We start from the raw sequence: 14,363 nt of genomic DNA on the forward strand, positions 1-14,363 counted from the left end.
ATTCCGGGTCGCGTCGCCCTTCTGTCCCCCGCACTGCACATCTGGGTGGCCGTGCACGCACACTACCCAGCGGGACTTCCGGCTTGGGTGCCCTAGGCTAGTCTGACTGCAGATCAGACCTCTTCACCACGGAGGCTCACACCCAGCTAAGCGTCACCCCAGCCTTTGTCCAGCTAAGAGGATCAGCAGGGACAGTCGTCCTTCTTTCCTGGTGTGCCGGGCTGAGGCTTGAACTCGGGGCCTGGGCGCTGCCCCTGAGATTTTCCACTCGAGCCACAGCTCCCCCTTTTTCTTAATCAGTGTCCTGAGAAGCTGCGCTCACGCCTGGCTAGTCTAAGTTCAAGTTCTACAGGGCAAGTGTTGTGAGGGGGGGAAATCTCAGCTTCCTTTAACGGCTTATCCCTTACTTATTCTGCTCAGATTTGAGATTTGGGCAGTCTCTGGATGAAAAGAGCAGCCATTGTCTTCTTCCGAATGGATTGCTGAGGACAACCACAGGCATGTATGAACACACACAAAAGAAGTCAAGACTGTGCGCGTGGTTACTAAGTTTAATTCAGTTATATCCAATTGTACTTCATAAAAGTAATTAACAAAATGTTCCTATCAAAATTGCATCGTGATGGGAGGACAGATCTCGGGTTTTCATACAGCTGTAGAAAAAAGTTGGCACCAAATGCACTTAAAAGAAGTTTTAAGGCTTAAGAAAAATACAGACGAGTTAATTTCTCAGTGTGAGAAGGATGGTGAGAACAGTATTCATCCACACACAGGCATTCCAGAGGTCCGATGCAAATGTAACCCCGCCACTGGACTCAGCCCAATCCACAGCCTCACGGGAAGACACTCTGCTGCCCAGCAAGCTGCAGGTACCTGGGCGGCTATTGTAGGCTCCTTCTCCATCCACTAGTCCCTATCTGTGGGCAGAACTGGAGATCACCATCCACTGGGCCCACACAATAAGGCTGGATTTCTTCTTGGCAATCCGATTCAGAATCCACAGGTCAAGTTCTCATGGCTCATTGCTGTCGTCAGATAACTTGCTAGTAAGTTAAACAAGTTACTGTGTTTTGGCTTCAAAAGTCAAGAATCATTTATGGCATTTCTTTTAAACAGGAAAAAAATGCCCTAAATTTGAAATGACCTTATAAATGATTTTAACTACAACCCATTTGCAATATTAAAATCACATGCGATATTTGTGTCTTGGTTCCAAGAGTCTGCAGGACAAATGAAAGGGAAAGAAGCTCTTTGGTTGACAAAGCCCTGTGCAGACCTCTCAGTAGGTCAGGAATAGTAAGCAGAGCTCCACAGGCACTTATGCAGCTAAGCAAACATGAATGTGATTATACGAGGAGCTGCTTTTCTTAAGCTTAATAATGACTTTATCTGCCCTGAGCTTTGCAGACAGGAGCCACACAGCACCCAGCCCCTCTGGGCTGAGCAAAGATTTCCACTAGAAAATGTGACACAACTTATGGCAGCCCAGAACCTCGGCTGGCAGGCTACTTCACATCCTGGCCAAAGGAGCAGAATTTGTGGTCCAGAGGTTTTCCAAGCTCTCCACAGGAGGTGGGAAAAATCTCTACTTCTTCTTTGGTGTGCCTGAGAAAGGGACTCTCCCTGCCCCTAGATGTTGAAAATGGAGTGCAGAGGCGTTTATGAGAAGCTGATACTTAAAAACAGCTTTTCAGGTGTTATTAAAGAAACGGACCTGCAAACCCAAGGTTCCTAAGCATGTCTTCTTCCCACCACTATAGGAACAAGGGAAGAAAAGAAGAAACTGAGTAAGCCCAGTGCTTGAAGAATCTGAATGATTTTTACGTATTGCAGAGGCTAGCTAGAGGGTCTCGTGTGGGAAGGACTGTGGAGGGGGCCTAGACTTACAGGTGATGAAACAAACAAAAAGAACAATCTAGAAGTAAACCCGGCACAACAAGGAGCAAAGCCAGCCCCTGTAGATGTGTATGAGACTGGGTCACTGCTTTAGATTCTGGAATGGACAATTAATTCAGAGAATTAGTGTATACAAATCTCCCACAAAGCACAAGACAGAGAACTGGTTTTTGTTGACTGCTCTCAGGGAAAAACAAGCTGTTTGGATGGCGGCACACCCCACCAGGGAGCGTTTAAGGCAGAGACCACCACCTTCCCAGGGCTTCCATCCCCAGAGACGGATGGGCTGTTTGGATTTTCTTTCATCCACTCCTGGATACCTGATCAGCCAGCAGACTGCTGGTACCAAGACAGGGAGGACCTGGCCAACCTATTTCTCCCATCTTTGTTCTGCTCCAATGCATGGATACCAAGTCCCATTTTATCCCTAAACGTGTTTCTCGGCAGTCTACAAGGCACAGTCTTCTGTGTGGCTCTTAACAGGGAAACAAAGCCACTGAGCAGCCAGCCTCTGTGCAATAACCCTCTCCCACCCACTAGTGTGCATGAAAGGAAACACTAACATTCAATACCCTATCTCTCAAGTGTCTGGTCTGGCTACAGCAAGGCAGGAGTCTCTCAGTAGAAGGAGATGCTGGATTTGCCTCCTGGAGGGTTCAGGACCTTGTTGTGGGAGCGAGGCCGGGGCCCCAGCCTGGGCTCATGGTTATCCACTGCAGGTGTGGGACCAGGTGCCTTCGTGTGGTCCGCTCTGGAGTGGCCCTTCTCACCAGGCTCTTCTTGGAGCAAGGTGCTGGTGGCAGCTGTGAGACAAAGCAAATGTCTATGAGGGGTAGCCACAACTCTGCCAGGTAAGCTTCATAAACGCCAGCATCACCGCAGCTTATCGGGCCTTCTCACTGTGCCAGGAGAGGAAGTAAGCGAGGCTTTCTCTCTTGCACTAAGAGACCTCAGCTTGATTAGCAGATGCAAACTTGGAACTGTAGCAAACTTAAGGATGACTAAACACTCTTTGAAGTCTTCCTTAAAAGTTGCTCCCGTATCCCCCAAATGCCAGGACTGGCGGTCTATTACTTGAGCTACACTCCTGTTTGGTGTTTGGCTGGTTATTTTTGGAGGTGAGGTGCAGTCTCATAAGGTATTTATTTATTTATTGCCAGTCCTGGGGCTAAAACTCAGGGCCTGAATACTGTCTTTGGGCTTTCATCAAGGCTAGAGTTCTTCCACTTGAGCCACGAGCTTTTTGTATGTATGTGGTACTGAGGAATCGAACCCAGGGCGTCGTGCATGTTAGGCAAGCGCTCTACTACTAGGCCAAGCTCCTGGCCCGTAAGCTTTTTTTTTTTTTTTAATGACGAGGGAAGAAAATCTAAACATTTGTCTAGAAATAACTACACTTGTGTCCCCGGCCCAGCCTTTCTCAATAATGCACATGCTGGGCTTGCGTGGAAGGCAGAAAGGACCACCCCTTCCCTCCCGCCTGCCAGATACACTATCCACACGCCCCCAGTGGCCACACACAGAAAGGCAGGGATCGAACTCACCTTTAAGGTCAGATTTCGTGGCGTCTCCTTCACACAGCAAAACATGGTCCTGCAACCAGACAGACCACGAGGTCAGTGCTCATGATAGTGGACAATGAAGATATGAATGATCCGTTTAACTTACAGCAAGCATGTGTACTAGTTTATACAAGGGGTGTTCCACGGTGCTATTTCCATACATCATAACAGTATCTCTCTGTCTTCCCTTCCCTCCTTTTAAACTAATCAAGTATACATGAAGTACTTACTCATTTACCCTCTCCATTTCCCTGCCCCTCCTCCCCAACTACGTTTATTTTTTCATTGCCAGTCCTGGGGATTTCCTTAAGGCTAGAGTTCTACCACTAGAGCCACAGCACCACTTCAGGACTTTTCTGTATATATGATACTGAGGAACTGAACCCAGAGCTTCTTGCATGCTAGGCAAGTACTCTACCACTAGGCTACACTCCCAGTCCCATGAGACTCTTATCGCTGATTAGCTCAAATGGTAGAACACTAGCCTTGAGCAAAAGAGCTCAGGGAAAGTACCCAGGCCCTGAGTTCAAGCTCCAAGTGATGGAAGGGAGGGAGGGAGGGAGGGAGGACACACTACCCCACCACCCACAAACCCCGGGTATACTCCTAAGTACCACAAAAAAACTGTGCTGCTGGTGGCTCAGAGCTGAGGATCATGGTTTGAAGCCAGCCAGGGGAGGAGTCTCTAGTAAATGACAGAAAAAGTTGGAAGTGATGCTGAGTCTCAAGTAATAGAGTGCTACCTTTGAGCAAAATGACGCTCGGGCCATGTCATATCCAGACCCCGAGTTCAAGCCAAGGACTGAAACAAACAGACAAGCATTCAGACTTTGTAGTGGACCACATTTTGGGATGTGAAATAACAAGAATGTAATGACTTCTATGCATGAGGAACCCCAGAAATGCCCGGGAATGTTCTTTAAGCTGTGTGTGGTGGCTCTTGTCTATAATTAAGCTACCTGGGAGGCTGAGATAGGAAGAACTGGGATTCAAGGCCAGACTGGGCAAAAAACTCAGAAGACCTCCATCTCAACCATGAAAAAGCAGAGTGACTCTGTATATCCCTTTATAACAAAAACAATAACAGCAAGCACACGGAGAATGACAGTCCAGGCTGCCCAGGCTAAAAACTGAGATTTTTATAGTTGAAAAATAATGAAAAAATGATTAAAGTGACTCAAGTAGTGGAGCGTCTGTCTGCCTAGCTAGTCTAAGGCCCTGAGTTGTGAAAACCCACCACATCTATGATAGTTTATACTTATAATCCTAATCTCTCCAAAGGGTGGAAGCCAAGATTAAAATGTCTGCGAGAGTCAAGAGTTTGACCTAATAGTAGTGCTTGCCTACATGCATGAAGATCCGTGTTCAGGACCCCGGTTCAATTCCTCAGCACCACATACATAGAAAAAGCCAGAAGTGGTGCTCAGACATTAAGTGGTAGAGCTCTAGCCTTGAGAAAGTCCAAGGACAGTGCTCACGCCCGAGTTCAAGCCCTGGACTGGCAAAAAAAAAAAAGAAAAAAGAAAAGTCTATGAGGAGCTGGGAATGTGGCCTAGTGGTAGAAAATAACTGTCTAGCATACACGAAGCCCTGGGGTTCAATTCCACAGCACTACATACACTGAAAAATATGGAAGCAGTGCTGTAGCTCAAGTGGTAGAGTACTGGCCTTGAGCAAAAGTAGCTCAGGGGAAGAGCCCAGCCCTTGAGTTCAAGGCCTAGGACTGACAAGACAACAACAAAGGTCCTGACCTTTAGTAAAGATCAGCCCTAGCCAAAGCAAAGTTCAGGACAGTCCACCCACACCCAGCCCACCACACATCAAGCTAGGCCGGGCAAGCCTGCACCTCCAGACGAGGGGCTCACAGATCCTCACAGAGCTGCTTTCCTGGGGTGCCATAGGCTGGAACCAACTCTGGGAGCTTGGCTAACCACACCCAGGAAACCTGCGCCACCCGCCTTGTGTCTTCCTACTGTCACTTCATAGCTGCCTGGAGCCTTCTCTAAGAATCTGCCTTAACTTCTGTTTTCTTTCATGTTTGCTCTCTGAATGTCATCCATACCTTGGGTTTGTTTGGGTGTGCCAAGGGTGAAGTGGCAGTGACTGGGGACCCAAAAATGTCACTGGTCTTTCCACCAGGTGGGTTCAGACGTTGCCGGGTCTGCACAGGTGTTGATTCGTCAAAGATACCGCTTCCTTTCCCCCCTGCAGAAACAACCACAGAACGCTGAGCACCAAGGCGGCCCTCTGCTCCTTCCTCACATTTGTCGCCATGTTTGTTACCACTGACAGGTACAGAGCTTGCTGCCGACGGGGTGGGCGGGGGAGGCTTCATGTCTAAACCACCTCGATCCTCACTGGACGCTAGAAGGGACCACTCAGCTTACTTCTCTTCTTGGGCTTCCTGAACACTTAACAAGTCTAGTTCACATAGAGCTCTGAAGTAAATATTAATAACATTCCCTATTCAACTTGTAATCTGGAAAATAACATTTACTAGTCATTCTGATCTCATTCTGGCTGGAACTTCCAGTGATGACTGAGTATTTCTAAGATTAAAAGAAATGTAACGTCTTTGATAAAAAAAAAAATGCATCTCAGATGGAACTTCTTGTGAACAGATGGTAAGGCCTGCTGGACCTGTCACAAGAATGCCTAGGCAGAAAGACGGCTGCGATATGGTAACAACTGAGAGCGTCTTCACTCAGCATACACCAAGAATGCACTTTCCACAAAGCACTATGCCAAATGGATGTGGGTGGCAAACTCAAGGCCTTGGTGCCCCATGAATCCAGAGAAGGAAAGAAAAGATGCCCCTGACAACCAGTGTGGCTAGAAGAAAGAGAGGGCTTTTCTGCATCTCTAATTCCTCATGCATAGAGTAGGGGAAATAAGAAATTCTGAAAATTCAATGAGATGCTGTAGCATGGAATGATGCCTAGGATACAAGCACTCGATTAGTATCTGCTGTGTTGTCTAGATAGTATAAAGAAGCACCTGCTTTCCATGTTTCATGAACAATCTATAGCAGGATGGCGGTTTCAGCCCAGCTGAAAAGTGGTAAATGCAAGGCAGGAGTGGTGGTAGGCCTGGACCCTCTAACTCAGGAGAAATAGAGACTCCACCTGAAAAATAACTAAAGGGAAGAAGGGGGCTGGAGGTGTGGCAAAGCGCCTGCCTGGAAATGCTAAGGTCCTGAGTATAAAACTCAATGCCCCAAAACCAAGGGGCGTAATCAAGTCAGGAGCCAAGCCCCGGCCAGCAGCCCCACACCTGCCACCCCAGCGACTCGGGAGGGCCAAGGCCAGTCACTGCAGGTTGAAGCAGCCAGGGCAGGAAGGCCTGTGGCATTCTTTTTTCTTTTTTTGCTCAAGGCTAGCACTCTATTAGTTGAGCCACAGCACCACTTGTAGCTTGTTCTGTTGATGTGGTACTGAGGAGTCAAACCTGGGGCTTCAGGCACGTTAGGCAAGCACTCTACCACTGAGCCACGTACATTCCCAGCCCCCATGACACTCTTATCTCCAATTAACCACCACAAAACTGGAAGTGGCACTGTGGCAAAGTGGTAGAGCACTAGCCTTGAGTAGAAAAAAAAAGCTCAGGGACAACAGCCAGGTTCTGAGTTCAAGCCCCATGACTGATGGGGTTGGGGGAGTAATCAGGAAAGACAGGTGTGCATTAAAATATGTAAGGAATCTAAGGGTATATAACAAAGTGTAAACAATCTAAGAAGCTCTTTGTAAAGAGTTCTGCCTTCTGCCCGGGGGCGGTGGCTACTCAGGAGGCTGAGATCTGAGAATCAAGGTTCAAAACCAGCCCAGGCACAAAAGGACCTGAAACTCTTATCTCCAATTAACCTCTAGAAGAGGGGTTTGGCTCAAGGGTAGGGCGGTAGCCTTGAGCTGAAGAGCTCAAGGACGGCACCCAGGCCGAGTTCAAGCTCCATGAACCATAAAAGAGTTCTGTCTTCTGTTTTCTTCTTTCAAATAATTACACTTTGAAGTTATTTTTTTGGGAGGAAGAGGGAAAATGGGAGGAAAACTTGGGATAACAATGTTGACAAATACACTCACTACCTTAAGTATGGAACTGTAACCCCTCTGTATAGCATCCTGAGACTAGAACAACTTTCAGGTAAACAAGAAAAAAACCCCCAAAACTGGCAAAGTTATCCCCTTTGCCCTCGCCCACCCCCCCCAGGGCTGATGAGATCACCTGACCCACGCAGGGGCGCCCTGGGCAGCTGGGCCTAGCAGAGCAGGGGGGGGTCAGCTTCTGGAGGTCTACACGAATGCCACCAGGATAGCTGCAACTGTGCATGTGTCTTTGTCAGGGGAGAGGGGACAAGAAGTTTTAGGGACATGTTGGACTTGTGTAACTTCAGGATCATTACAAAACATTCCCAAAACCAGCTGTGCTCTAGGGATCTAGTCCGGAATCTGGACATCTGTGGGTTGCAAAGCCAGCCCAGAGAAGGAAGAGGACTGGGCCTCTGGGGCACGGCTGCTTGCCGCTAGGGGTAATCTCTGCTGTCTCTCAACCGTTCAACCGCAGGCAAGTTACTTCACCTTCTCAACTAAGGAAGGTTCCCTATCCAGGTGAACAGTGACTGGGCCAGGTGCTGTGCAAAAGCTCAGTGACAGTGCCAGGGCCCAGAGTTCAAGCTCAGTGACAGTGCCCAGGGCCCCGAGTTCAAGCTCAGTGACAGTGCCCAGGGCCCCGAGTTCAAGCCCCCAGACCAGAACTGGCCAAAAAAACACCAAAAAAAACCCCCCAAAACAACAACAACAACAAAAAAAACCCAAAACAAAAACCTAACTTGCAGAAAAATAAATTCCAGGTAGCCATTGAGGATAAACCACAGGACTGTTTCCAAGTTGCCAGTGTTCATACAGCGCTGATCCAGGATTCCATTTTTAGAAATGTATCCAGATGGATGAGTTCAGGAGGCGAGGTTAGGCATGGCACTGGAAGCAGGAAACAAAGATCCAAAAGCCATACTGCCACTAAGCGTGGGACTTGGGCAGGCCAGAGCTTTCCTATTAGAGGCTTCTTGGGAGAGGAAAGCCTTGCTTCCAGATGCTACCAAAGGCTGACACTATCACCTACCTCCTAGAGTTGAGGTGAAAAAGCCATGTGAGAAACATGGCACAGTCCCTGGAATAAGGGACTGCATAGACATCATCTTGCCAGGTAAACACAGAAAGTCAGCAAGGACCCAGACAGGCAAGTAGTGAGGAACCGAGACTGGAGAGGGAGGAGCGACGCCACACCAGAAGCCACACCCTGCCGCTGCTCATTCTCAGATCCGCGAGCGAGCGAGCGAGCGAGTGAGCAGAATCTCTGCAGACAGTGCTCAGAAACCAGGCAAGGCCTCAAGGCTTTGGGTAGTTATAGCTCTGAGCGCAGCCAAGGCAGCGAAGCGGTCACACCACAACCAGGCATTAGGGCCAATGGGCGTGAGGTTCTAAGGGGTGGGCCCAGGGCTAAGCTGTTCCAGAAGCCAGCTGGCTGTGGGGATGGCCCTCGACGGAGGAAGGACCACACAGGCTGGCTCTCACCTGCCTAGCTACCTTGGGATTGCAGCTTGTCCTGGTGTGGTGGCTCTATGGGGCCGACATTCCTGGCCTAACCTGAGCTAGACACAATGAGAACACCAGTCACTTGAGAGGAGGCATCTCTACTGACCACACTCCAACAACTCCAATGGCTACCAACCAATAAACAAAAGTGATACCCAGAATGGGAAGGAGGTAGGGAGTAATTCTTGCTCTGATTCTAAACATTTTGATCCTATCTAGGACTTTTTTTTTTTTTTTTTTGGTGGGTCATGGAGCTTGAACTCTGGCTCTGGGCGCTATCCCTGAGCTCTTCAGCTCAAGGCTACCACCCTACCCTTGAGCCACAGTGCCACTTTCTGTTTCTTGGTGATTAATTGGAGATAAGAGTCGCATGGGTTTTTTAGTGCTGGGCTGGCTTTGAACTGCAATCCTAAAATCCTAGCCTCCTGAGCGGCTAGGATTATAGGCGTGAGCCACCACCCAGGCCCATCTAAGATCTCTATGAAGCAGGTCAGGCTACTTAGTCCAGGATGGTCTCAATCACTATCGTTGTGTCTCACAATACAGCCCTAGCCAGCTAAGGCAAGTCTTTTCAACTCATGACCACACAGTTGCTCAACTGGCTTGTTAGCGTCGCTGGGGCTGTTAACACTTAAGCTACACCTCCAGTCAGCTTTTTGTTGGCAATTTTGTGCGTGTGTGTCTGTGCACGCATGCACACATATCCTAGGGCCTGAACTTGGGATTTGGGCACTGACCCTGAGCTTCTTTGCTCAAGGCTGGAGTCCTGGCACCACTTCTGGGTTTGGATGGTTAAATGGAAGTAAGTTTCAAACGTTCCTGGCCTGGGGTTGGCAGGAAATCACAATCCCCAGATCTCAGCCTCTTGAGTAACTAGGGCTAAAGGCCTGAGCCACAGGCCCTATTCTTTTGTTGTCTTCATTTACAGACTTTGCCTGGGCTGGCTGCAAACGTAGACACTTCCTTTCTTGATCTCAGCTTCCTGAGTAGGTAGGCATGAACCTTCCATGCCAGCTTAAAATTTTCTTTTTTGTTTTCTTAAATTTTACTATCAGGGTGATGGGGGGTTAGTTACATTCAAAAGGTAGTGAGTACATTACTTCTTGGACATTGTTACCCCCTAAACTTGTCTTTAAAAAAGAAAAGGGGGTGGGCAGGAGTGTGGCCTAGTGGTAGAGTGCTTGCCTCACATACACAAAGCCCTGGGTTCAATTCCTCCGTACCACATACATAGAAAAAGCTGAGAGTGGTGCTGAGGCTCAAGTGGTAGAGCTCTAGCCTTCAGAAAGCCCAAGGACAGTGCTCAGGCCCTGAGTTCAAGCCCAGGACTGGTAATAATAATAATAAAGAATAAATAAACCATTTTCTTCTGTAAACATTAGAACTGTGTCGGTTTAGAGTTCCAATTCCACTAACAGCCCTAAGAATGCTGAGACTTAAGGATCAAGGTCAAAGGCAGCAAAAAAGTCTGTGAGATTCTTATCTCCTATTAACCAGCAAAAAGCCAGTAGAGTGATGGCCTTGAACAAACAAGTGAGAGTGGTTTAAGTCCTTGAGATCAAGACCCAATACACACACCCATGCAGAAAAATGTCTGAGTGAACAAATATCAAATATTTATATGAAATTCATAATTTCCGAGAGTCCAAGAACCAGACGTCTGCCATTCAGCTCTACATCCTCAGTGCCCTCACTCATCCAGTGTCTGGAAAGGAGACAGCCGTCGGCCTAATCAAGCCATCCTAAGGGGAGAAAGTGACAGCCAGGACACAGACTCTCACTCTAAAGAAACAATGATGATAAAGGATAATGTTTACCAGAAAACATTGGTAAGGATAGAAAGAAACAGAAGCTTGCTACAGTAATACAACCCTTTAATCCCAGTGCTAGAGAAACCAAGACAGGAAGACTGCTATACATTTTTGTAACCTGGGCTACACAGTAAGACCCTGACTCTAAACAAACAAGTTTCAAAGGAACAACAGAAAAGAATAGGGAGAGGCCCAAGGAAAATCTAAAAATTAAAAAGGCCTGTACCTGGGGGATTTGTCCTCTTTGGTATGTTCTGAGGTCCTTCAGTTGGTCCAAAAATATTAGATGCCATCCTATTTGGCCTGCTTGAAGGGACCGCTTCTTCTGGACTCCCGAAAATATTGCTCGCTTCTCCACCTGGGGGCTTCATGGTCCTGTAAGCACAAGTAAACACAAATCACTAATAGCTGCCCTAGACTCACTGGAATTGGGGGGGGTTCCCAGTAAGCAACTGCTGGGTATGTTGGTGCATGCTCGTGATAAACAGTATTTAGAAGGCAGAGGCAGGAGGACCAAGAGTTAACTGGGGTACACGCTGAGACCATGTTTCAAACATATGTACACAAAAATGACATGAGGAATTTCACATTTCTAGGAACTGTGTTACAAAAAGAACAAATCAGAAGTTTATTCTAATAGATTTAAAGTAAGCTACTCTATGTAAAATGAATGTGAACAGTACAAAAGGCATGATGAAAGAGCTACTTTGTCCTTTGCATGCCTCAACCCAGTGAGCTTAGACTTGGTAGCACATCTCCCTCCTTACCACCCACACCCAAGTGTAAGGAGCCACAGTGGCCTGTGATTGCTCTGGCAGAGGGAGTCACGTGTGACCCCTGGTAAGTGTACCCTGTCTTCTAGAGACCTTTAGAGAGGTACTAGGAGGTTTTGCCACAATGTGCTGAATTAGAACTCTTCTGCTTCTTACGGTAAATCACTTGACCACTTGACGTCTCCTTTTCTCAGTTAGTGCTGGTGATACATTCCTGACTTAACGGGGTTGCTGAAGAATTCTCTGGGAAGTTACAGAAGCACCGACTAGGACCAGCATGTGTGTTTTAGACAAGGGCATCTTGAACGAGTGTCTTGTTCGATTTAAAATTCATTCCAGAGAGAGAATTTCCAGAAACGGAATTTTAAACCAGTATGCGGGTCCCTAGATCTCAGCAATGTGATTGACTCAGACCGTTACAACTACTTGAAACTAGTGGTACAGAAGCTAAACGTGGAGGTTAGGCCTCACTGGAAAACTCCAGGGGCACTGACAATGAAAATGTTCTCATTCCCTCCAACATGCCAGGAGCAGCTGACCATAAGTGGAACATTCAGATTCTCTGCCACAAGGGAAGACAGCAGAAAGCGAGCAAGTCATATGCTCTATGGCGTGCAGTGTGCCACCCCAACGGAGAACCTTGGCTGGCCACACAACACCAGGGATGCCAGGCACACACTGGCAGACCTCTGAGCTGCTACCAAGAAAGGGAAAGCAGATGTGCCAAACCTGCCTTGTTCAGCAGCTAATTATTCCTTGAAAAAGGAAGCTATGAATTAAGAAAACTAACTTTAATAACCAATAATCAGGCTTAGAGAGGGACTTAACAAGAACCTAGGTTACTGCTGAAGGACAAAGCCATCAAGTTTCTGGGCCCACTTATAAATCACACAGCTCTAGTTATCTGTCGTATTTTTCTTACCTAATTACAAGTCTATCATGCTTGGGTTTACCATCTCTTTTTCCGCTGCCTCTCATACATCTTTAGTGAACTTAACACTGCAACTCTGCACTCAACCTTCTAGACACAAAGATGAGTCCTGGAAGGGGAGAGCCAGCTGTGCCAGTGGTGTCAGCTGCATGAAAGACTACAAGAGAAGCGCTGAAGATGCCTACAACCCCCAAGCTGCCTGTCTTTGGGAGAGAAGAGACTCAAGAAGCAAGTGGCAGTTACTCCAAATGAAACGTTTTCTGGAGGAGTGAAATAGAAGATTTAAAATCCCGAATTTTCTTTTACTTGAAAACATGTGTTTTTGACTAGGGACCAGTCTTAGCCATAGCCATTACAAAGGCAGTGAGTGGGGCCCAGCCAGCAGCGGCAGGGTGTGTTCAATAGAACTTTCAAGAAGAATAGGGCCTTCAACAATGACCCAGTGTGGCCTTCTGGAAGTGACAAGCAGTAAAGTTACCACAATAACACCACGGGGGAGGGGAGGGGTAGCCAGCTGAGATACTTAAGGACACATTTCCAGTGTGGTGTGCACTAATTTGTTCCTTCTGTGATACTCCTTTCATGTTTCAGCAAAGATATTCAATATAGGAAATAAGTGGCATATGTCTCAGAACACTCCCATGGATTTTTGGCACTGGAGAGGCAGAAAAGTGTTCCCGTTGACCAGCGCAAAACTGCTCACTTGTTGGGGCCAGGAGTTTGGCCTAGTGGTAGAGTGCTTGCCTCGCAGGCACCAAGACTAGGTTCGATGCCTCGGTACCATACAGACAAAAAGCTGAGGCTCCAGTGGTAGAGCTCCAGCCTTGAGAAAGTCCAAGGACAGTGCTCAGGCCCTGAGCTCAAGCCCAGGACTGGCAAAAAAAAAAAAACAAACCCAAAGCAAAACTGTTCACTTGCTTGTTTCAGAAAAGCTTCTGGGGACTGGTGAGACTTGGAAAGATGTGAAAACAGACTTGGCTCAGCCCTACCACAAATATTGGCTCATACCCGCAGTGTCAGCTACTCAGCAGGCTGAGGTCCGAAGACGTCCACGAGCTCAAGCGGTGGAGCTCGAGCTTTGTGTGAGGAGCTCAAGGGCAGTGCCGGGCTCTGGGTTCAAGGATGCGCGCGCGCACGCGCACAATGGCGCAGTTGAAAAGTCTTAAGAGCGGCTTTTACAGTAGAAAAGCATTAGCACAGGCGATCCTCAGGGACCGGAGGCGGGACCCGCCGGGCCACGGTCGGGGCGGGGCAGTGCCGGAGCCGCTCCCTCCAGACCCCCCCGCTCCTCCTCCGCCCACTCCGTCCCCGCGGGCCGCGCCGCTCCGCCCGCCCCTCTCCGTTCTCCCGGGCCGCCCCGCTCCCCGGTCCTCCCGCTCCCGGTCCTCCCGGCCGCTCAGCTCCGCCCGCCCTCGATCCTCCCGTCCCGGTCCTCCCGGGCCGCTCCGCTCCTCCCGCTCCCGGGCCGCTCCGCTCCTCCCGCTCCCGGTCCTCCCGGGCCGCTCCGCTCCTCCCGCCCTCGGTCCTGCCGTCCCGGTCCTCCGGGGCCGCTCCGCTCCTCCCGGCCCGCTCGGCCCGCCGGCCCCAGCGCGCTCCGCACCCGGCGGGGAGCCCTCAAGATTCCGCCCGACCCGGAGATAGCCCCAGCCCCGCCCGCCCGCCACGTGGCCGCCGCCTCACACCAGCCCGGCCGCCAGCTCCGGCCCGCGGGCCGCGTACCTGGAACTCAGGCGACCAGCCTCGCCGTCCGCGCCCTGGAACATGTCGGCCGCGCCCCGCGCTCCTCCGCCGCAGAGACGCGGTTC

The 14,363-nt window shown here is 49.1% G+C and overlaps 1 protein-coding gene across 1 annotated transcript; it reads right to left on the bottom strand.

Annotated features, from left to right (window-relative positions):
• Positions 1 to 531: 531 nt before the first annotated feature.
• Positions 532 to 14,363, bottom strand: Jpt2 (Jupiter microtubule associated homolog 2). The gene is made up of 5 exons (XM_090324934.1): positions 14,278 to 14,363; positions 11,081 to 11,229; positions 5,521 to 5,663; positions 3,441 to 3,489; positions 532 to 2,699 (listed from the first exon to the last, which is right to left on the bottom strand). The coding sequence occupies exons 1-5, from the start codon at positions 14,319 to 14,321 to the stop codon at positions 2,515 to 2,517; spliced, it is 570 nt and encodes a 189-aa protein (XP_090181060.1). The 5' UTR covers positions 14,322 to 14,363; the 3' UTR covers positions 532 to 2,514.

This window comes from Megascapheus bottae, chromosome 36 (genome assembly GCF_031878675.1).
Source record: "Megascapheus bottae isolate mThoBot1 chromosome 36, mThoBot2.hap1, whole genome shotgun sequence".
Taxonomy (NCBI): domain Eukaryota; kingdom Metazoa; phylum Chordata; class Mammalia; order Rodentia; family Geomyidae; genus Megascapheus; species Megascapheus bottae.

Coding starts and splice junctions, on each gene's coding strand:
- Jpt2 (XM_090324934.1), bottom strand. CDS start 14,321: ATGTTCCAGGGCGCGGACGGCGAGGCTGGTCGCCTGAGTTCCAG. Junction 3,490..5,520: donor CACACCCAAACAAACCCAAG/GTATGGATGACA, acceptor GTCTGGTTGCAG/GACCATGTTTTGCTGTGTGA. Junction 2,700..3,440: donor CACGAAATCTGACCTTAAAG/GTGAGTTCGATC, acceptor TTTGTCTCACAG/CTGCCACCAGCACCTTGCTC.